The following is a 24,001-nucleotide window of genomic DNA, read 5'->3' as shown; positions in this document are numbered from 1 at the left end:
GCTAAGCCCTATCACAGTAGCAGGCCCTGATCCAAGTTCGGAGTATTGTGAGAAGATTTGTAACTACTTTATACATAAAATCACTGGTATCAGATCACAGATTTCTTCTGTTTCAGGTCAGAATTCATATATCTCAACCACTTGTCCTCATCTTTTCAAATTTCAGCCCATATCTCATTTTGATCTGTTAGATATTATCTCTCACATGAAACCATCCATCTGCTCTCTTGATGCAATTCCTACTAATTTGTTCAAAGATGTACTGGACACTGTTTCCCTTGTGTACTTTCCATCATCAATAGCTGCTTAGAAAACAGTGCTGTTCCATTATGCTTTAAACATGCTTTAGTTCAGCCAGTGCTTAAAAAAATATAATCTTGATCCCACTGATCCCAAATATTACAGACCTATCTCAAAATTGCCATTTCTATCAGAAGTATTGGAGAAGGTTGTATTATCTCAGCTTTCCCCTTACTTAGTTTGTAACAATATCTTGGACCCCTTTCAACTGGGCTTTAAAGCTAAACACAGTACAGAGTCTGCCCTCCTAAAAGCAGTGAGTTATCTTTTATTAGCTGTAGATTCTGGAAATTGTGCCACCCTTCTACTGTTGGACTTCAGCACTGCTTTTGACACCATTGATCACCATATCCTCCTAAATAGACTTAAATATGAGGTCGGCATCCATGATGCTGCACTAGACTGGTTTTTGTCATATCTCACAAATAGGAGTTTTTCTTTGAAAATTGGAGAGTTCACATCGACCACATTTCCCATCACCTGTGGAGTGCCACAAGGCTCCATTCTGGGTCCGATCTTATTTTCTTTATACTTACTCCCGCTTCGCTCCATTCTTGAGCATCACAAGGTTTCCTACCACTGCTATGCAGACGATACACAGCTTTACCTCGCATTAAAATCTGGCATCAATTTGTTGGCTCCTCTTATAGACTGTTTAAGTGACATTAAAAGCTGGATGGATAAAAATGTCCTCCAACTAAATGAGAAAAAGACTCCTGTTTGGTCCTTCACATCTGTTAGATAGCTTTAGCAGTAGATTGGGCCCCCTACAAGCCAACATTCTTACTAAAGTCAAAAATTTGGGGTAATTTTTGATTCAGAATTAAAATTTGACAAATAAATAATGTTGTCAAAAATAGTTTTTACCAGCTAAGGGGAATTCGCAAGCTAAAAACTCTCTCACATTCAAAGATCTTGAGACTGTTATCCATGCTTTTATTACATCAAGGCTTGATTATTGCAATATCCTGTATGCCGGAATTAGCCAGTCTTCACTCTCACGCTTGGAACATGTATAGAATGCTGTGGCTCACTTTTTGACTGGGACCAAAAGGAGAGAGAATGTATCACCAGTTTTGGCCTCACTCCACTGGTTGCCTGTGAAATACAGAATTGATTTTAAGATTTTACTGTTTGCATGGACTCGCCCCCATATAAATGTAAGATCTCATCTGCCTTCGCTCCTCTCAGCGAACTCTCAGATCCTCTTCTCAGCTGTTACTATCCATTCTTCAGTCACGATTAAAAACCAAAGGCGATAGAGCCTTTTCTGTAATGGCACCAAGACTTTGGAATAGTTTGCCCCTTTCTATCAGATTCTCACCTACAATAAACTCATTTAAATCATCCCTTAAAACTTTTTCTCTCAGGCTTATCTATAATCTGCTCTGGCCTTTGGCCTTTTTTCTCAATGTTTAGTTGCCTATTTTCTGGTTAAGTTCCATCTGGTTTGGTTTCTAATAGTGTAATTATTTGTTTATATTTTTATTTTTAACATATTTAAGTTACCATTAAATGTATTTTATTTGCTGTTATGCCTGATGTGCAACACTTTGGTCAGCACTCGTGTTGTTTTAAATGTGCTATATAAAAATAAATTCATTTGACCTAGCTTTCATTTGAAAACTCCATCTCCATTTCGTTTTCCAAAGTGCGCAGTAGTAGAGAGCGTTTTCGAAACTCTCCATTTTCGGTAGAGGAAAACGGTATTCCAGTGTGGATGAGAGTCATAAACATAGCGAAATCAATGTGTTTTCAAAAAAATGTATTGGTGTGGACGTGGACTAACCCTTACAAAGTATCTAAACTAGCCTTAAACTTACCGCAGACTTGCCGCAAATTTTCTGCTCGCCAGAAGTTTGCAGCTCTTCGCCGGCAACCTTTGTCAACAATAGACAATTTGATGAACGTTTGCCGTGAAAGCTCATTTGCATGTGAAAATTATCAGTAGTGAATATGCCAGGAACTCTAGATGTTTGTAAGGGAAGTTATATTCAGATGTTTTTTGTTTTTTTATGCATTGAGTAAATCTATTTTTTCAAGTTTTATGCCGTCACCCTAATCAAGATTCATTCACTCAAAACCCTCAATGCTTTTTAGCCAGATATATACTTATATGATTAAATTATAAATGAATTATTTTAAAGCCTATTTCAACTTAAATTAGAGGTAGACCGATATATCGGTTTTACTGATTAATCGGTGCCGATAGTTGCTTTTTAGAACACTATCAGTTATCAGCAAATATATTTGCCGATAGTTGCCAATAGTTTTCCTCAATCTAACATCATTTACAATATTTATCCCTATTTTTATCCTCACTTCAATGCATATTTTGTTATTTTGATTAGATAATCAAGTATCTAAATTGAAGCAAGGACATGGAACAAAAAATGCGACTATACGTGCCACATCAGCACTTAAATCTTGTCTCGAACTTCATATCTTGTGAATAATAATAAACCTTATTCCTCATCTGGTCAAGTATATATACACAAACCCCTTCATCTGGTGAATATATAAGCTATAAAAAGCTTAATTGGTTATTACTTAACACAACATTGTAAGGGAGCCAAGTCTCCATCATTTCAAAATATGAGTCAGCGGTGTGTTTTTGTTGAACAATTAACTACATCTGGTAATGTATTTATTTTGGACTCTTGTAGCCTCTGTGTCTGTGGCCGTCACAGTAAGGAAAGACTAAGAAACTTTTTATAAATAATTCTATAAATCAATTTGAAAAACAATCGGTTATCTACCTTTTTCACCACCTTAGTTATCGTATCGGCAAACTCCACTATAAGTCGACCTCTAACTTAAATAGCTTGAATGTATTTAGTTTTTTGTTAGTAACTTTTAGTGAGGCTAACTACTTTTCAATAGGGTAGCTTGACTGTAGTTGAACTACCTGAACTACTTTTAAATTATGTGTAGCTTGTAGCTTGGCAAGCTACAGTTTTAAAGTAACTTGCCCAACACACAACATATGATCATGTGGAGGAATTCATTCTGTAAGCAACAAAACAGGATCTGTGCATGAGGGCCTTATCTGTAAATAAACAACCGACCTTGCCCCTGGACTTCTTGTTTTTGCGGTGTCCATCGATGCAATCTGTAGTCATGCCCTGGAAATCTTCCTCTTCATCACTGTCATCCTCATCATCGTCCTCACAGCCACGGAGGAAGGGAATTTTATCTAGCACAGAGCTACCCATCCGTTCTTTAGAACTCTCTTTCCCAGCACGCCTAAAAAACATGTTCAAAACAGAGGATAAGACATGCATTAAACAAAATTACACAAACTCAGCTGGCTTTTGAATACAGATTCTGCATTTTTATACTGGGCCTTATTTAGATGACATAAATATCTTGTCTGTGTTGTTCTAACCGTTTGATCTGTTCTTCTATCTGGCGTACTAGTAGTGATTCTCCTCCACTGTGGGGTGGTTCTGGTTCTGCAGGCGGTTCACTGGGAGGAGGTCCATTAGCCTCTGGGCTGTTGCGTCCCAGCAGGGAACGAACACGTTTGGAGCGCATGTCCAGGATGGTGTCAGAGTAACCCACCTCTTCCAGGTACCTGCTCATGTACACACACACATGCACAGGGTCAGCATATTTTAATATGTAAAGTTGAGTTTGCAGGTAGGATTAAAGAATACAAAGCATGCTAACTTGCGCAATAATTGACGCCCTTCTTTCCAAGGCATCTGATTGGTTGGCTCAGAGTCTGAATCTGCAGGCCCATTGGGTACTGTGAGAAGCAAAGAATGGTGTCACTAAACCCAAAGAAAACATATAGCTAATACACAAGATACACACTTGTTCTTATAAACAGGTTTCCTACACCTTTTGACTAATGAATTTCCAAGACTTATCCAGTCGTTCACGATTGATGGATAAGGATTTAAAAAAATTCTTTTATAAAGATTACACTCAAAAAGAGCAATAGAGTGCAACAGTGGCTACTTTTTCAGCCATCTTGGTTCTGGAAATACTTTTCCCATTCATTTTTATCATAGGGATTTCATAAATTCCTTTAAAAAAAAAAAAAAAGTTGTAAGCCATGAACCAAACCAACCAGCTCCGAGGTGAAGCTCACCATTACTAATTTTGATTTGAAGCAAAAAAGTATTTGAAAATCTGACAAAAAGACAAAGGTACAAGACTGAATACTTAAAGGTGCACATGGTAATTTTTTCCTCAAAGTTTTACTCCTAAAGAAATTAAGTGTAATTTTGAAATAATATATATATAAAATAATAACCACTCACATGAGATGAAAATTCTAGTCATTAACATTATAAAAGCAGTTTTATTCTACATAGAGAGGGTCCCCTCATGGGGGCTGCCATGTTAGAATCACATGGCCAGCCGAATACACTCGTGTGCAGTAAACACCCTGTTGCTTGATTAAAGTAATCCTTACTGACTGTGAATAGTACATTTTTACAATGGCATCTGAAACTAAAAGCTATTGATTTTGAATGATGCTGCATCCAATCCACTAGGTGTCAATGTAAGTCCAAGATGGGGGCCTGGGTAGCTCAGCGAGTAAAGATGCTGACTACCACCCTTGGAGTCGTGAGTTCGAATCCAGGGCGTGCTGAGTGACTCCAGCCAGGTCTCCTAAGCAACCAAATTGGCCTAGTTGCTAGGGAGGATAGAGTCACATGGGGTAACCTCCTCGTGGCAGCTATAATGTGGTTCTCACTATGTCTCCACGGTAACGCGCTCAACAAGCCACGTGATAAGATGCGCGGATTGACGGTCTCGGACGCGGAGGCAACTGAGATTCGTCCTCCGCCACCCGGAATGAGGCGAGTCACTACGCCACCACGAGGACCTAGAGCACATTGGGAATTGGGCATTCCAAATTGGGGAGAAAAAGAAATGTAAGTCCAGGATGACACAAACCAAAAAGTTACTGCGTGCACCTTTGACGTCTTTTATGAGGGCATGAACTAATATCCTTTGAAGCATTGCGAATGATGTAATTTAATTAAAAACAATGAACATTACTGATTATAAGTGTATAACAATATATTTTAATTTTATTCAGAAATATAAAAATATATACACCGTTTGTGTCGTGGAAATGTGTGGTCGATACACAGCTCTTTTGGTACACTTTGTTGACCTCAGTTCTCCAACTGTGGTCCTCTTCAGGATTCATGGGAAGTGTAGTTCTTAACCAGTAATTCCTCTAGAGCTGTTAAGCCATGACATCAATTTGTAGCCACACCCGAAAGGCTAATGGATTCCGTCTGGAATTTTCTATTGGTTTTTAGAATGGGTTTCTTCAATTTATGAGTAAAATAATGTCTGTGGTAAACATTACTTAAAGATACTTCAATGTTTTGTTCTACAACATAAATTGTACACAGTCATTCCTCAAATGTGAATTTTGAAGATACCGTGTTTTAAACAATCTAACAAGCTGCTTAATAAGGACTAGAACTACAACAATCATGTGCGTGCCTGACGAAAAAGAAATCTATCGTAGTCCATATTTAGCAACTTTTGTTGTATTTGGATTACTTTTAGCTGCCATCATATGATTTTTGAGCTTGGTCTGGTCACCATTCTTCTAAAAATCTTCGTTTGTGTTCAGCAGAAGAAAGAAAGTCATACATATCTGGGATGGCATGAGAGTGAGTAAATGATGAGAGAATTTTCATTTTTGGGTTTACCACAGACCTTATTTTACTCATAAATCCAAAACTACCATTATAAAAACCCCTAGTAAAATCCAGAGTTTTTTTTAAAGAAGATGAAATAACGAGGACTGATGGATTCAGCCGAAGCATCTACCATCAATTTACAATCTTGGCGCTTATGGTAGGTCTGTCTTTATACGTTTATAAGTTACTGTTAAAAATCTATTTGCCTATTAAAACATTTATGTGAGTTCAGAACCAGACTGTGGCTCTCTATTTCTAGCCAATGTAATATTTTAAATCGAAGTACAACTAGTAGATGTTAGATTTACTACAGAAGTCTCTTTTTGATGACGTTAAAATATTTGTATTCATTTCCAGACTTTTTTAGGCCTGGAAATCACAGTTTTAAAATTCCCTGATATGTCCAGGTTTTCCATTAAAACCCTGCATAAAACAAGACATGACTAATATGGATCAGATTTCATATATCTGATACAGTGTGAATGATGGCTTTTTAGTAGGTTATTACGTGGTTCAGCCTCTGTCTCTGGTTTCTTCTCTCCAAGACTCTGGTCAGTGCCGCTTTTTAGCTTCTGATGTTTGGCCCTGAGATAAAAAATAAAATAAAATACAATAAGAAACACCAGAATATAAATGATAGCAACTGCTTGCAAATTTCCTAAGATCTCAAAATGAAGAGACTGGGAGCATAGACTTAAATAAGTCAAGATACAGATTTCAGCCTGGGCAACACTGGGCAACTCATAGAAGAGGCGATGACCGCACAGAGAAATGCCAGATTCAGAGTTTGTATTTATTTACATAACCTGCTTCCTTATTATTTGAACTTTAATAAAGCTATAACGCAATAAATATAACTGTATTAAAGATGTAACGTCGGGGTGTTTCCTTTAAAGACGCTCGACACTCAAGTTTTGCTTCAGCGGAGCGGCAGCATCACCTGAAGCTGTTTGGAAAGTTTAGAGTGCATCTGAACTGTGAGCTGTGTAATTCTTCCTCTCCTCAGTCAGGCGCGAGCTGCAGTGCTGCTCTCGCGCGTCATCATTAGAGTTTAATGTGATCTCATGTTACGTTAAATGAGATCAAACGACTATTTGACAACGAACATTTTTGATGACAATTTTTTTTTAACATCGACTAATCGTTTCAGCCCTAGAGTTGATGCATTTCTTGTTGAAAGAAGAGGTTTGGGGATGGGACTAATTAAAGGGGTCATGACATGAAGAATCAAATTTTCCTTGATCTTTTGACATAAGAGGTCATTGTACTATAAAATCATACTGCAAGTTTCAGAACTCAAAACTTCCTCCTTACTGCAAAAAGAGTATATGTTGAAACCGACTTGTTCTTTACATTGTGATGTCACACTGTGGTAGACATTTGCATCTGACCGCCTCCACAACAACACATCAATGCCTATTTTACCTGTAATCACTTCAAAAGTACATTTTAATATAACTGCACATACAGTGGCAAGAAAAACTATGTGAACCCTTTGGAATTAGCTGGTTTTCTGCATAAATTGGTCATAAAAGGTGATCTCATCTTCAAAGTCACAAGTATAGACAAACACAATGCGTCTAAGCTAACAACACACAAACAATTATAGTATTTTATCTCATTATTGAACACATCCAATTAAACATTCACAGTGCTGTGGAAAAAGTAAGTGAACCCTTGGATTTAATAACTAGTCGATCCTCCTTTGGCAGCAATAGCCTCAACCAAGCATTTCCGGTAGAAGGAATTTTGGACCATTCTTTCTTCCAGAACTGCTCCAGCTCAGCCATATTTTTAGGGTGTCTGGTGTAAACATCTCTCGAGGTCATTCCACAGCATCTCTATTGGGTTAAGGTCTGGGCTCTGACTGGGCCACTCCAAAAGGTGGATTTTCTTTTTTTTTTTCTATCCTTTCTGTAGTGGATTTACTTCAATGTTTAGGGTCATTGTCCTGCTACATCACCCAAGTTCTATTGAGCTTCAGCTGGCACACAGCCACCCTGACATTATCCTGTAGGATACCTTGATAAACTTGGGAATACATTTTTGCCTCAAAAATGGCAAGCGGTCCAGGCCCCGAAGCAGCCCCAAATCATGATACTGCCTCCACCGTACTTCACAGCTGGGATGATGTTTTCATGTTAGTACGCGGTGCCCTTTGTACACCACATGTTCTTCCCAAACAATTCAACCTTAGTTTCATCAGTCCTCAAAACATTTTCCCAGTAGCGTTGTGGAGGGTCAAGGTGGTCTTTTGGAAAACCTCAGGTGTGAATGTTTTTGTTGGAAAGCAGCGGCTTCCTTCGTGGTGTCTTGCCATGGACACCATGCCAGTTTAATGTTTTCCGTATAGTAGACTCATGAACAGAGATGTTAACAGTTCCAATAATTCCTTCAAGTCTTTAGCTGTCACTCAAGGGTTCTTTTTTACCTCATTGAGCATTCTGCGGTGTGCCCTTCAAGTCATCTGGGCTGGACAGCCACTTAAAGTGAGAGTAACCACAGTACTAAATCGTCTCCATTTATAGACAATTTGTCTAACTGTGGACAGATGAATATCTAAGCTCTTTGAGTTAACATTGTAACCCTTTCCAGCTTTATGCAAAGCAACCATTCTTGATCATAGGTTATCTGAGATTTCTTATTGGTGAGGCATGGTCCACTTCAGCAGATGTTTCTTGTGAATAGCAAACTCGAAATGTTTGTGTGCTTTTTATAACTCAAAGTAACACTAACCCACACCTCCGATCTCATTTCATTAATTGGATGGCAGATTTGCCAACTTCTGACTCGAATTAGCTTTTGTTGACGTCATTAGCCCAGGGGTTCACTTACTTAAAAAAGTGCTTCAGGGTAGCATTATCTTTCACATTATCTTGTGCTTCCCTCAAGTAAAAAGCTTGTGCGTGCTCACCTCTCCTGTTTCAGCGCGTATTCCAGCATCTTGATTCGTCGAACCAGATCCTGCTTCATGTTTTCCTGACCTTTCCTCTCGCCCTGCAGAAATGCCACCTGAGCCTGAGACACATACAGACAAAAGACAGAGAAAGAGAGATTTATCAAATATGGTACAGATTTAAAACAAAATACATTTGAGAGCAAATTAAAAAGGTTTTATATCCTGAAGCTCACTGACTGTACCACCACTGATGACAAGAGTTAACTACAGGCCTCCACTTACACAGTATTTATTTCAGACTGCTGCTGACCGATGTCTGACCAGAGTCGTGAAAATCAAATATGTTGACGGCAGAGAAACTATAAAGAGGGTCAAACCACAAACCGCTCATTTCCCACTCAGTCGTGGATGTGAAGAGAGAGAGAAAAAGGAGATAAATAAATAACAATGGGCCTCTAACGCCTCCTTGAGGCCACTGAACAACCCACATCAATGAGAAGTGCTAAATTACAAACAGTTTTTTTTTTCCATTAGCTTTGACTCAGTATCTCTGTTCTCTTTTCCTACAACCCTTACAAGAAAAGTACATCGATGATATCAGGGTAATAACATAGTATTTGAATATACAGTATATAATGGTATCCAATGATTACCATATTAATTTACTAAGGTATTAACATGGCACACCAAGGCATTTAAAAGAATACCATGGTATTTAGATGGTCCACACTGCAAAAAGGAGTTCTTAATGAGTTTTTAATTAGTCTATTACTTGTTTTCCAGAAAATTATCTAAAATGCCTAAAACAAGATCATTTTACATGAAAGATATTTTGAACATTTTCAGAGAATATATCTTGAAAATAAGTGTATTTTGTCTTACTGCACTAACAGATCTTTTCATTTATTTTAAGTAAAAAAAAAAAAATATGCCAGTGCAGTAAGACAAAATACACTTTTCTGCCAAGATATATTCTCTTGAGGACAAATTCAAAATATCTTTAAAGTAAAATTATCTTGTTTTTAGGGTGGTTGGTTTTTACTAAATAAAAAAAAGAAAAAGTCAATAATTGATCATGACTTTTCCAGTGCATGTCCAAAAAACATGTTATTCCCATGCAACCATGTCCATGCGGCTATGGTACCATGGTACTGCTGTGTGGCCAGAGTGTGTGAACAAGTTTGTCATCTACTAAACAAAAGTGCTACTTTACAACCTAAAAGTGTTGCCAGCACACAGGTTTGCAGAATCATATCCTCATTTTCACTTCTCCATGGCACACACCTACACACAAACAGTGTACCACAAAAAAAAAAAAAAAAAAAAAAAAAAAATTACAAACATTATTTATATTTTGAATGTGTATACTGAACAACTATCATTCTTTTTAATATTTAATATATTAAAAATTAATATTTACAAAATTAGTTACAAAATTATATACATAGTTATATAATTTTATAATGTTTTTAGTAATACTACATATTAAAAATGAGTCATATAACTCAAGCCTGTTATCATGATTTCATTGTTAAAAAATTAGGTATTTATGTTTAGTGGAAGTCGTTAACTTAAAGTACAGAATGCTTTCCTCCTAAAATCAAGAAGAGACAGATAACAGATAACAACAGATAACATTTGTTTCCAAATCACTCCCTGTCTCTAAGGCTGACTTGCAAGAGAAAGTAAAACATGACAAGTTGGCACAGGTCTTCATGGAGACCGGCTCCACTGTGGTTGCCATGGTGTAGGCAGGAAACCTGTTATGGCAGGTCTTTAGAGCACTTTGATGGCATTTTCACAAAAGAAAGTAATTGCCTATGCTTTAAACCTTTGATGCTGGGATGCTCGTCAAACAAAGGCTGTGAATATGACATCATCGTCCTTCAAGGAAATAGACTGTTTAGCAAATGGAACATTTAGAAACACTATTCCAATTCACCTATTAAAAAACAGTAACACGCCTTAGGGCTAATCAACAGGACCGAAAAACTCAATTAGAATTTTTCACTTAAAGTGATAGTTCACACAAAAAATGAAAATTCTCTCACCCTCATGCCATCCCAGATGTGTATGTATTTCTTTCTTCTGCTGAACACAAATGCAGATTTTAAGAAAAATATCTCAGCTTACAATGGAAGTGAAAGGTGGCCACAACTTTGAAGGTCCAAAAAGCATATAAACACAGCATAAATCCATATATTCAGATGCATTTTGATAAGTGTGTGTGAGAAACAGATCAATATTGAAGTCCTTTTTTACTATAAATCTCCACTTTCACTTTCACAATCTTCTTTTGTTTTTGGTGATTCGCATTCATTGAGCATATCGCCACCAACTGGGCAGGGAGGAGAATTATAGTAAAAAAGGACTTAAATATTGACCTTTTTCTCAACCACACCAATCATATCTCTTTTTGAAGACATGGATTTAACCACTGGAGTCATATGGATTACTTTTATGCTGCCTTTATGTGCTTTTTGGACCTTCAAAGCTCTGGCCACCATTCACGTTCATTAAAAGGACCTACAGAGCTGAGATATTCTACTAAAAATCTTTGTTTGTGTTCAGCATAAGAAAGTCATACAATATTGGGATGGCAAGAGGGTGAGTAATTGATGAGAAGATTTTTATTTTAGGGTGAACTATCCCTTTAAATATTAACAAAATTCTTATTAAATTAGAATTTTAAAGACATTATTTCAGGTAGGGGAAAATGTAGCTGTGAGACATCTGATTTTTAAAGAGGACGCAATGTATTCATTTAAACTAAACTGCAAAGAACATAATTTGCTGTTTACAAAAATAAATAAAATGATAAAGTAAAAAGATTTAGCCAGTACATATTCTTAAATCTTAAGTAAAAAAGTAAAACGAGAAAAGAAATGCTTAAATAGATGGTTCTATGTAAACTTAGTGTACAGTAGCCTATACTGGAGTACCACAGACTCAAGCTTCATAATACACAGTGTTTTTCACTAAACACAGCTGTATGTACCTAAGAGAGCAACACACAACACCAAGGGGCCATTCACTCCAAACACACGCACTAGACGGACGTCTTTGACTGTTGTGCTGTCTCACCTTTTTTTTCAGCGTTTCGCACAGGGGTGCTGCGTTTTGTTTTTAGACGGCATGTTAATTTCAAAAGAAAATTAGCCTTTCAAACACATCTCAAGACACCCGTGTTCTGTTTTATTTGTTACGCTGCATCTTTTTTTAGCCCAAGAATGCGATCAGTCTGAAACGATTATGGCCCATTAAGTTATGGTCAGCGCTTGGCACGAATCCAAAATTCGAATGCATTTTAGCATTGGAATGTGCATTTTTATCTGAAATTCTACAAATATTCACATTTTTATTTGACAGCCTTAAAGGTGCTGTAAGCGATTTTTTTCAAGGAAATGTATGCAAAAAAAATGTTCTACTCCCTGAAAGATATTAATGAAATAAATGACCGGAGATATCTCATCAGTCTCAGTGACAGCTCTAGACTCTGTAAACAGCAAACAAAAATGTGTCTGTGTTCCGCGGACAATGACGCTTTCTGCCTGTCAATCGTTTTGCGCATTTTCATATTATAGTAGTTGCAGCAAATTATTGAGGCATGATGCACTTTTATGCCATGTTGCTAATAACAGTTGTCAGTTGAGGGTGCTATTTTGCTGCTGTTGTTTTAAACAACCGTTTCGGCTCTCAGTAAAGCTCATTTTTGGTATCTTTGGAGTTCAGGGTTTTGGAAAGAGGAGGCGTGGCTAATCCAACAGCTCAGTCTCAAGGAAGTAAAACAGCTGAAATCGCTTACAGCACCTTTAATATGTCTGAGCTTAATATTCTAATGACAATATTTAATCATAATTAGTGAAAATTAACATTCAAATATTTGTATCCTTCAACCGATTCTTTGTTTCAACTGCTTACTCTATGCAGATAAAATGAGTATAAATCAAAAGAAAATGAAAAGAAGTTCAATTGAAAAAAATGGTGATTCTGGTTGTCACAAATACACACATAGGACTGACACATTTATCATCTCGTGACTTCCTATGGGTGAGAACAGGTCAAGGGCAAATATAAACTCTCTCTCTCTCTCTCTCTCCTTTAAACTCTCCTTTGAGACTCACTCCAACAAGTAGAGCAGCAGACTGTTTCTGGGACAAGTCTTTTTAAGAGTATTTACTCTGTGAACTTTTCCATTTTTAAATGTTACTGGTATGTTTTCGTTCTTAATTCTAAGATCTATTAGTGAGATGCTTTTAAAAGCAGAACAGGATGACTATGTCTATATTGACTTTTAAGGAGTTGACATGGTGAGGTTACCTGTTGTTTGATAATGTGTCTCTCTCATGTGAAGAATAACAACACACATAAATTCTATTTCTTTTTCTTAATGTGGCAGAGCAGAATCTGACTATAAAATGATGCAAGAGCCTTAATTATGGCAAACTAATTATGGCAAAATATTGCTTTATAAATCTTTATTGACCACACAAGGCTAATTATAAAACAGATAAGTTCCAGTCCTGAATGCTGATTGTTCAATGTAGCAATTCAGTTTGCTAAAATACACAATATAGTAACAGCTAAACACCTGTTCACCTAGCTACTGTGTACATCACTGTGCACCACCAATTTTATCTTTTGTTTACATGTCAGGGAGCTTCTAGCAGAGGGATGGCATGGCATTAACCCTGTGTGACCCCACGTCCACATGCGGGGACGTTGCATTTTGGTTTCGCTACACGCATCGCATAATTTAATTTCATTTAAACTGCCTGATTTCAGTTCAGGAGACTCTGGGCTGTCAGTAAAGGGATAAACTTTCCACATACAGAGTCATGTGACCAAACGACATGGCGCCGATAACAGCGGAGCTTGTCTTTGGTTGAAACACTGACAAAACTACATCTAGTAAGAAACATAATTATGTTTTTCCATTGAAACCTGATTGAGTCAAAAGATTAGAGTCTCTAGTTTCATCCAATATGCCATTTTTTAAATTATAGCAATTAATCGCGAATGCACACTGTTAAACACAATGACCACATACGTGGACTGTATGCTCAGTTTCTGTTAAAATATCCTATATTTACTCTGCATTATCACAATGAGAATCAATGGATGCATTCAAAAGCTGGACAATATTGCTTTATATGGAGTTAATAAGGTGAAAATAAGGTGCATTTCAAACTGTCCTGAAACCAATGCAGACATTACACTGGAGGTTAAGTCATTCACTAAATAGGGAGCAAGGGAACATCCTATAGCTCTCTATGCAGCTAAGTGCATTCAATCCAAACCTCCTATCAAAAGTTCAGTTTCAGGCTGCAGATGATGTTTGGACCACTCAAAATGTTTGGCAGACGTGGGACAATGGTAATCAGTACAAAGATTAGAATTTTTTTATTTTTCAAAATATTATTTTAACATGGTTGTCAGTGATTGGATGATGCTGGCCATTACTTTGAATTAGAATTTTTTTCAAGCTAATTTCTGATGTAATGGATGTAATGTCTCAAAAACATGAATAACCAACACTCCTGGAAACATAATAAACAATTTGATCAAAATAAATCAAATCGGACTTTCTATAGCTTGGCATTATTTTAAAAATTCCAGAACTTAGTCCCGCAGTCCACATATGTGATCATAAATTTTTAGGAAAACAATTTGGTCTAAATAAAAAATAAAAAATCATGCCGTCCGTCGATTTATTTATTTTTTAAAATTGCGATTAATCACATAATTCTCTGTAGTTAATCGCGATTAATCACAGATTTTAAAAGTGCTGAAATTTGACACTATATTTACTTCTTGTCAGAATGCATTTATTTCCATCTTAGGAAAGAAAACAAAACAATATGTAGTAAAATAATGCTTTATTAACATTTTCCAAACAAAACCTCCCACAATATAAAGACAATGCATTAAAATATCCCCAATTCAAGTAACATTAAACGTTTCCCAAAGTCTAAGAGGGAGTTTGACTAATTGAAAGAACTAGTCTCCACATAGGTTGCATATTTATTGCAATGCGCATTAAATCCCTTAAATTCTCATCCTCCAAAATATTAATCAGCCGGCAGACTGTGGCTATTCGTTTTCCTACAGCAATCTTGAAGCTGCGTTCATGATTCACATCAGGGCGTAATCATTGCTTTGAAATCCACATGACGAGCGCTTGCAAACAAAAACATCGCATTCTGCGTTTTGGTGATAGTTAAGACTTGACGTGCTTCTGTGGTAATTAAAATGCACCTTACATAGTCTGAAAAAATACTTGATTTCTATCCCATCTGGGCTTGTTTTGTACAGCAAATAGCATTACGAGGTCCTTTCTCCATCATTTTATCATGGAAGTGCTGATGTGTGTGTGTAAAGATTATTTTATTTACTTAGATAACAACCTCCGCAGCTCTATTCCGGTCAACTAGCGTGTTGGTACCACCCATGGAATGTCTATGGGACCGCCGCGTTACGCTATTTAATGCTAAGCTTGTAGGCTTCCATTGGTAGAAGGGCTCTGGTATGTGGGTGTTTGTGGTGTGTGCATCAGTGTAATGACTCCGGGCGGACACATTACAAAGGTTCCGCCCTTCACACCACTGTTTATGCTGTGTTAACGGTAAATGCGTTAATTCGCGATTAAGAAAAATTAACGCGTTAAGATTTTAAAATTGTAAACGCGTTAACGCGTTAATTCTGATAGCTCTAAATTTTTTGCATGTTTATTAGGTGTTTCTAGTTACAAATCAAAAAGGGGAATGGAAAATGCACACAGCAGTCACGCTCAGGTCCCAGGAGGTTAAAAGCAATAGTCCATTCAAAAATAAAAAGTGTGTCCTATTTTACTCATTCTAACAGTTATTTCTTCCAAGGAACACAAACAATTATTTTAAGTGGCTGTCAGCCCCTAATATTTTGCCTAACATCTCATTTCGTGTTCCACACAAGAAACTCATACAGGTCTGGAACGACATGAGGGTGAATTAATAATTCCTATTTTCATTTTTGGTGAATTAACCATTTAACGAATTCGCTTTATAAAATAACTTTTTAATGTGTTCTTAAAATGTTAATTACGCAGTAACCAAGCAATAAGGAACTCGAGGCCATGCTATATTATAAATATTTATAGATACGGTGCACGGTGCATTGTGCCTTACAACACCCTTTAGTCAGGACTACAGTCACGATCCCTTACTATTGCTTAATTATAACATTTTGTGTAGCTCATTAAACATCAATAGAAGCTCAACATAAAGATCAGGCACTCCTATCAAACTATGTTCCTCTGTAAACCAGCTGCACTTCAGAGAATGTCATACCTGAGTAATCCTGTCCTGCCTGTCACAAGGGAAACACAATGGCACAGGTGTTCCACATAAAAACGGAATAGGCGAGCTACTGTCACTACAACTGTCCCTTACCATCCTTTTTATAGGCCAAGTCAGAAATGTGTGTATGTGTGTGTGTGTGTGCCACATGGAAAACATAGCAGTTGGTCCTTGAAGCACATTTCCACAGGCATGTCCAGAAGAGGCCTGGCATAAGAACAGACACAAGTCGTTCATGAGAGCCGCAGGCAACTCCTTATGTAATTCACAGGCGCTGTTTGAATGGGGTCACTTAATTGCAAAGCTTTTCCTAGGCCAAGATCTGCTGCTAACTGAGCAAGTGGACTCCAGACTCAAAAAGACGGTCTAAGCAAATTTCTTGGGGGCTAATCTCCAATTCTAGGTCAGACATTTTTTTTCTCCCCTTTCCAATATGTTCTTGAAATAGATTTAATGTGCCAGGTTTTATATTTTTGAAAATATATGCATTACTCATGGACATTTAAGCCAGCCTTAAAGGAACAGTTCACCCAAAAATGAAATTCTCTCATCATTTACTCACCACCTCATTCCATCCCTCTGTAGGTCCATACGATGCAAGTGAATGGTGACCAAAACTTTGAAGCTCCAAAAAGCACACAAAGTCAGCATAAAAGTAATCCATAAAACTCCAGTGGTTTGATCCATGTCTTCAGAAGCAATCCAAACGGTTTTGGGACAGATAAGACCAAAATGTAACTCATTTTTCACCATACATCTTGACACTGCAGTCTCTAGGAACGATCATGATTTCAAGCTCGATTACTCTTCCTAGCGTCTGACGCATGCGCAGAGCTAGATGGTGCTATAGGAAGTGTAATCGAGCTTGAAAAAATTATTGCCAAGGAGACTGCTGATGTCAAGAAAAAGGAGATATATTTTGATATTTTCTCACCCAAAATCGACTGGATCGCTTCAGAATACATTGATTAAACCACTGGAATCATATGGATTACTTTCATGGTGCCTTTATGTACTTTTTGGAGCTTCAAAGTTTTGGTCACCGTTCACTTGCATTTATGGACCTACAGAGCTGATATATTCTTCTTTGTGTTCAGCAGAAGAAAGTCATACACATCTGGGATGTCATGAGGTGACTAAATGATTAGAGAACTTTCATTTTTGAGTGAACTATCCCTTTAATGTATGAATTTCACTGCATTAGATAACAAAATAATCAAACCAAGTGGCATCTGCAAGCAAATTATGTTTTTCTCAGAACTAACTTTTTCTGAGCCATTTTTGCGGATACATTTAACCAACTGGTCATAAGGTCATTTTTAGTGTCCGTGCAGACACTACAGGTGTAGTTCAGCACATTAACTAGTATGTACATGTTCCACTAACGTTTGACTACCAGAAAGTGTGCCAATACTCATCTTAATTTTGAACATTATATATATATATATATTATTTATAATTTAAATTTGTATTAAATGTTGTTTAAAAGGTGTGCTTGTGATACCCTTTTTTTTTTTTTTTTTTTTTTTTTTTAAGAAATGCCACTTAGTTTGATATTTTGTATCTAATACAATGAATTCTTAATCGTCCCTCACGTGTCAAAATGTTGGGGCCACTGTACATTGCAATGCAATAGATGCTAGTGAAAACACCAGCACTAGGCTAAATGATGAAATTGCTATGACATCCGCTATTGTGATAGCACTAAAGAGAGCCTTGGGGATCGAAATATGATATAAACACAGATTGGCTCCCTGAGGGATTGAAAAAAAGCACTTGCTTTATTACTCCATCGGGACGTCATTGCATTACGTCATGTCTTTTGACAGAAGCGCTTACCATTTACAAGCAGAACTCAATTACAGTAGTGGTCAACGGGTCACGTGACGCCAAAGTCAATTAATAGAACGTTCATTTGAAATTCAAATTTCCAATAAACGTCGTCCAGACTTCTAGAATCACGTTACTATGATTCTATTGTCCTGTATGTAATGCTAGGGATGATAACGATGCAATAATGCACTATTTTAAAGACAATAATAGAAAAAATGGAGTCTAGTGAAGTGAATCGGGTCGAGTATAATGATAAAAATTCCTATACTCGACCGTGCAATAAATCTACAGCCAGTAGAGTTGGACCCCCATTTAAATCACTAAGGTAGTAAGTATGGACATCCAACAAAAAGACACTATTTCACACTGTTACTATTTCACTTCACATCAGATTAATACAGCAGCCCAATTTAATCCCGAATATTAATAATAACAACAGGCAATAGTGCACTCTTCTTTAAGGAACTCGTCTTAAAGAGACCAAAACAAGAGAGATTAAAGGAAACCCTGTTTACCCTCAGCTCGTCTCGTTCGGCTTCCCAACGGTATTTCTCGGCATGGAAGCGACTCCATTCATACTGGATAAAGTGTAAGATCCCGGGCAGCGAGAGGCCCGCTTCCCCGTCCTGTGGATCCCGTGGCTGGGAGTATCCAGACATCGCCCCGGCTGCTGCGGAGGCTGCTGCGGTGGGAGCGGGACCGATCACAGCCTTCGGGCCGTTCGGATTGCGCCCCGATCCGCTTCCTGCAGGGCTTTGATTCGTTCCGCCCGCCACCCCGCCGGATCTTTCCCCCTCCATCAGAGCGTTCGAGCTGTCGCCGGAGCCAGGAGGTGGAAAAAACAGCGAGAATTTCAAGTATAAGCCACCCCGTTACTTGCAGTCTCCACCGAAACCCTCTCCCGTTTTCCTTCTATACAGATAGGCGAGTACTCACACAGAAGGGTGCCAAATAGTGATCCGCTGAAAATGCTACTGGCTTACAACTGTTCCCTATGGGACTTAAAGTTGTCTTCCTGAAGGGGGCGCGTCGCGGCTCAGAAAGCCGAATACTCCCTTACGCTACACTCAAATCTCGGGCAAGTTTTTGTCTTACTGAAGATATTTGTACACAAAAAGTATAATCTTTAAAATCGAATCATTTCATAGTTTTATTTCGGTCGTAAAGCTGGAAATTCGCTTCAGCAATTTCTCATATATATATATATATATATATATATATATATATATATATATATATATATATATATATATATATATATACATACAAACGGATCTAATAATCACAACCGACTGTGATTGGTCCATCCTGACCAGCGGTGAGAAATGTTACATATTTCACGTGAGCATTCCGAACGCATGACCTGATTGGTCGGTGAAATTTTAGAGGTTGATTTAAAGGTAGTGTTAGGCTTTTACTGACCAACCAGGTAGCGCTTTTCTGACTCATATTAATGCGCTTTCTTCATGAATATTAATGAATCGTCCACCGTCATACTATGTTTAGGAAATTCGCCTGCTGCAGCGCTCTGGGGAAAAATAAATCTAAATTACGACACTTAGAGGTAAATTATGACAAAACCGAAAAATATTACGTAGACCTATTATGTCTGACCAATTATTAGAGACAGCGTACTGGCCGCTAAACCACGCCTATTTTTTAACCCTGATTCACGCTCATTGCCACTCAAACCACTTGCTCAATTACTATGGGATTGTACGATGTGACCCAGTAGCGCGAGCTTCCTGCTACATTGTGCTCTGTTCTCCAGTTTCCTTTGCTCATTTCCGAAGCAGCATGGGGGAAATGGCAAGAATAGTGTGCAAGCAGTAAACGATCTGCTGATGAGGGACATACAGAATCAACCGTAAAATGTTAGTTTTCAGATTAGTGAATCATACCGTTTTGCATGATGACGATGCGTAAAATCGCGATTCAGTGTAAATATTAATACTTTCATACAAAGCAAGGCTTATTATTAACATTTGCGGCAGTCATTGTTGTCATTTTTGGGGTTTAACTTTGCATGCTTGTTCTATTTTTGGAGGCACTGACACGACGGATCAAATTAGACGTGCTCAAATATATGAATGTAGGTTATCAAGAGCGCATCTCTAATTGGGACAGAAGTATTAAACATTTCCATACCTTTTTAGGTCATCTTTGTTGGCTAGACTTAAGAGGTAGTGATTGCTTGGAGTAATTGGCCTTTAGAAGCACAAACTCCCAAAACACATCCTTTTCTGAATTTTTGGACTTTGAAGACCTCCAGTTAAGATTGTTAACATGTTTTGTTGTTGTTGTTGTTGTTGTTTTTCTTAATGTTTCAGCATTTAACGGACTGTAATGAACTGGACTAGGAAATCAGATCGAAAATTGAATCTGCCTGTCAAGATTTTTCCTGGATGGAATCCACTGACACAGGAGGATAACAGCAGTGGCTAATCTGAAATGAAGCCACTACATAACAATATTCACTTCCCATTCACTTTCCACCTTGATTTATTCCTGGCGTATCAGTTTTTGCCAGGCTCTGTTATCTGGAGCAATCGTTTTGAACTTGCTCATCCTATATTATGTGTCACGGGCCCAGCAGCAGATGATAGAGAAGAGTCGAGAACAAGGGAAGGGCTTAAAGAAAGCTTCTCTGCCTGTTTCAGGACTTGGAGCTATGGGTAGTCTGTTAGGTGGAAATATGGTTGGCGGCATTAAAGTTGGCGCCCTTGATGTCAACTTGCGTGGACCCCGGGTGACAATCCTTGTTCGCGAGTTTGAAGACTTTGAGAACTATGTTGTTGATGTGGCACGCTCCTTTTTGCGCCAGAGACCAGAGGTGCCCTTCCTTGCAGTGTCCGTCACTCCACCGTACCCTCCTCTGGATCTTCCAGAGGGAGCTCGTCTCCTGGTGTTGTCCCCGAGCCCTGATCAGCCTCCACAAACTCACCGGCCTGAGTTCAATGTGCAGACAGAGTTTGCTTTGTTGGTTCCAGATGGTCTGGAGCTGGACCATGGCCGACAAGTGGAGCGGCTTATCTTGGAGCTAGAAGGGGAGGGTGGCGGGCCAGTTCGGCTGGTTGCTGCCCCTGTGCTGGCCCGCTCGGCAGTGCAGTGCCTGCAACTGCGAGTTAATCTTCGGGAATGGACGGCCACATACACCCCTGCAGCCTCGGGGAGCAGTGATAGGGTCTGCACAGCCCTGCAGGGTGACGCTGTAGTTCTTATCCGTACCGAGGACCTCTTCAATCTCTCGGTTCCATTAGGGCGCCCCGTGATGTCTTCCTTGTTTGTACAGACGTCACTGCGGGGCTGGAAGGTCAAGCTTCTTGAAGGACCTTCGTTCTCGGCTAGTCATCGCCCGCTGTTTAGCTCGGCACATAACCAGTGGAAGGCGGACAGTCGCTTAAAAGATGCCACCAATCACCTAATGCACAGTTTTGGCATAAAGCGCATTGTGCTGCCTGATGGCCGAGATCAGTGGTTTGGTTGCAGCAAGGAGACGCCGCGATGCTTTGGAACAGTGCGTGATGACACTCCTGAATACCTTTATCTAGAGCGCTGGACTCCACCTTGTTGCTTGCGTGCCCTTGGAGAGACCACTACATATGTTATCAACATCTTGGAGAGCTCAGGTGTGCGTTACTGGCTGGAAGGGGGTTCTTTGCTGGGAGCCGCACGACATCAAGTCATAATTCCCTGGGATTATGATGTGGATTTGGGCATCTACCTGGAAGATGTTCCGAATTGCGACTACCTTAAAAACCTGGACTCTGGATCGCTGGTCGATGCTAACGGCTACTTATGGGAGCGAGCGGTAGAGGCCGATTTCTACCGAATTCAGTACAGTGAAGCTAACCATCTGCATGTGGACTTGTGGCCCTTCTATCCCCGAAATGGTGTCATGACCAGGGACACTTGGACTGAGCACAAGCAAGACGTGGAGTTCCCAGAGCACTTCTTGCAACCTCTGGTGCCAGTGCCATTCGCCGGCATCACTGCTTATGGTCCTAACAACTACCGTGACTTCTTGGAACTCAAGTTTGGGGAAGGAGTTATTAAAAACCCTCAGTATCCCAACCCTGCCAAGAAAAGGCTGGACAGAAGTCGCACGTTAGGATCGTAGCAAGCAGTAATGTTGAAGGTGTGCTACAATCACACTTCACTGAATTTCTGACTTCTGAATTCTTTTAAACTTTGTAGAAAATCACTACAAGATAGGTCTCAGACCATATCTGAACACTCGAATGTCAGTATTTCTTGGCAATTGTATTTATTTGTGTGTGTTTGGTTTGGGTAATCATGACTAAATATACAGCATGTGAACAGGCTGATAAAGTCAAAGATTATTTAGTAAGTCCATGTAATGTTTGACACTGCAACGTCTGAGGAGTGGCACAATGACTTGAAAGATCAAAGCTTTTGCATTAATACACCTACTGTGTATTAACATCCACATTTTCTATAGCAGTTTTATTGAAAAGAAAGTTAGCATTTTTTTTTTTTATTGAATGGTGATCAATGCCACAATTTGAAAGAGCCTGCATCATTGCATCACTTCAAAATAATTAAGTGCTTGCGTTTGGAAATCTGCAGTTGACGGTAGAACTCAAAGTGCATTTATTCAGAGGACAAGTTGTTGATTTATGATCATATGTGCTCATGTGACTCATTTAATAAACAAACCCAGACAAACTCATTGAAACATGAACTTTAAAAGGACTCAACTGCTTTTCAACTCCACTGGCGTAATGGTCATTATTATACCACCATATTGGATTTTTTTTTCATGTGTCATGACATTGGTGGATTCTGATGTCAAGTAAGGTCACTCTGACTTTCATGTTTTGTTTTTAAGATAAAATGGTATTATGGTTCTGACTGGAAGGAAACTGTTACACATGCTATTGAAAAGAAGCTACTGTTTAGGCACACATTCACTTTACTGATTGATATGTGCACAAGTAATTTTGTGTTAGTTATTTTGACTGAATACTGTCCAAACATTGTCTAGTAAATGGTCTTTCCCTCTGTTCTTTTTCTGTTTTATTTTTATTTAAATGTAAAGTATGTTCCACCATAATAACCTCATACATTCAATATGTTTAATGTTTTAAGTGTCCCCATATTGAGTATTCGTTTACATTGAGGGCTTTTGTTTCAATGGAAATGTTGATAAAGCTGTTTTTTTGTTTATTGTTTGGTTAAGTTACACATATTATTACATGTGTTTAATGTAATACAAGTTCATACGTTATAAATTAATAATCTGATTCGGTTCTTGAAATACTTAAACTTTGAAAAAACTATCAAACTAACCATGTGACAAACCAAATATCTTGTTTCTTAACATGTGTCAGTCTATCTCAATTGTCTGCAAATAAACAACCACACAGAATGAGTTGTATTTTGATAGTTCATTTTAGAAAAATGCATATGTTGCAGGCAAGCACTGATAGTAACTTCCAAATGTTTCATAAACCACAAGGTGGTGCAATAAGCTTTGGAGCCCTCAGATGTGCTGACCCTTCAAACATGCTGATTTCTGAAATGTTACCCAGTTTGTTTTATATAATATTGTTACTAATCAGATCTTAAAAGCCTCTTACATTAAAATGCATAACATCTTAAAAATGATGTTTGTATTTACAAATATACGTAACGGCTTTTTCAGTGCATTAGGAATGCGTTCAAGAATTGTATATACACAAGTATCATTCTGACTGAATAAAACCTAAAAAGTCATTAATAAACACCTGTTGGATAGCTAATGAGGGGGGGAAATGTATCATGATAGGCCTAAATGTGTTCTTAATGTTTGACAAAGGCAACTTCAAAAAACAAAAATAATCTAACCCTATTAAAAAAAAAAAATATATATATATATATATATATTAGACATTTAATAGCAAAATCTTTTCCCACCCACATATATATCTCCTTTTATTTTTTGAACT

At 38.1% G+C, this 24,001-nt stretch overlaps 2 protein-coding genes across 2 annotated transcripts in view; one reads left to right on the top strand and one right to left on the bottom strand.

Annotated features, from left to right (window-relative positions):
• Positions 1-18,989, bottom strand: part of strn4 (striatin, calmodulin binding protein 4) — a 41,766-nt gene extending 22,777 nt beyond the window's left edge. Inside the window, exons 1-6 of the mRNA XM_051665086.1 lie at positions 18,566-18,989; positions 8,896-8,999; positions 6,490-6,566; positions 3,973-4,051; positions 3,689-3,877; positions 3,369-3,546 (exon numbers count right to left, since the gene is read on the bottom strand). Of these exons, the coding sequence (XP_051521046.1) occupies positions 3,369-3,546; positions 3,689-3,877; positions 3,973-4,051; positions 6,490-6,566; positions 8,896-8,999; positions 18,566-18,850 (912 nt within the window). The 5' untranslated portion in view covers positions 18,851-18,989. The remainder of the gene's footprint in view (positions 1-3,368; positions 3,547-3,688; positions 3,878-3,972; positions 4,052-6,489; positions 6,567-8,895; positions 9,000-18,565) is intronic.
• An 858-nt stretch (positions 18,990-19,847) lies between these two features.
• LOC127422115 (ribitol 5-phosphate transferase FKRP-like) lies at positions 19,848-23,801 on the top strand. The gene is made up of 2 exons (XM_051665475.1): positions 19,848-19,879; positions 20,508-23,801. Exons 1-2 carry the CDS (start codon positions 19,848-19,850, stop codon positions 22,168-22,170), a joined length of 1,695 nt encoding a protein of 564 aa, XP_051521435.1. The 3' UTR covers positions 22,171-23,801.
• Positions 23,802-24,001: the final 200 nt, after the last annotated feature.

The sequence above is a fragment of the Myxocyprinus asiaticus genome, chromosome 31 (assembly GCF_019703515.2).
Source record: "Myxocyprinus asiaticus isolate MX2 ecotype Aquarium Trade chromosome 31, UBuf_Myxa_2, whole genome shotgun sequence".
Lineage (NCBI taxonomy): Eukaryota > Metazoa > Chordata > Actinopteri > Cypriniformes > Catostomidae > Myxocyprinus > Myxocyprinus asiaticus.
Note: the sequence above shows the minus strand (reverse complement) of the source record. Positions and strands in the feature narration are given on the sequence as shown.

Coding starts and splice junctions, on each gene's coding strand:
- LOC127422115 (XM_051665475.1), top strand. CDS start 19,848: ATGGGGGAAATGGCAAGAATAGTGTGCAAGCA. Junction 19,880..20,507: donor GCAAGAATAGTGTGCAAGCA/GTAAACGATCTG, acceptor TCTGAAATGAAG/CCACTACATAACAATATTCA.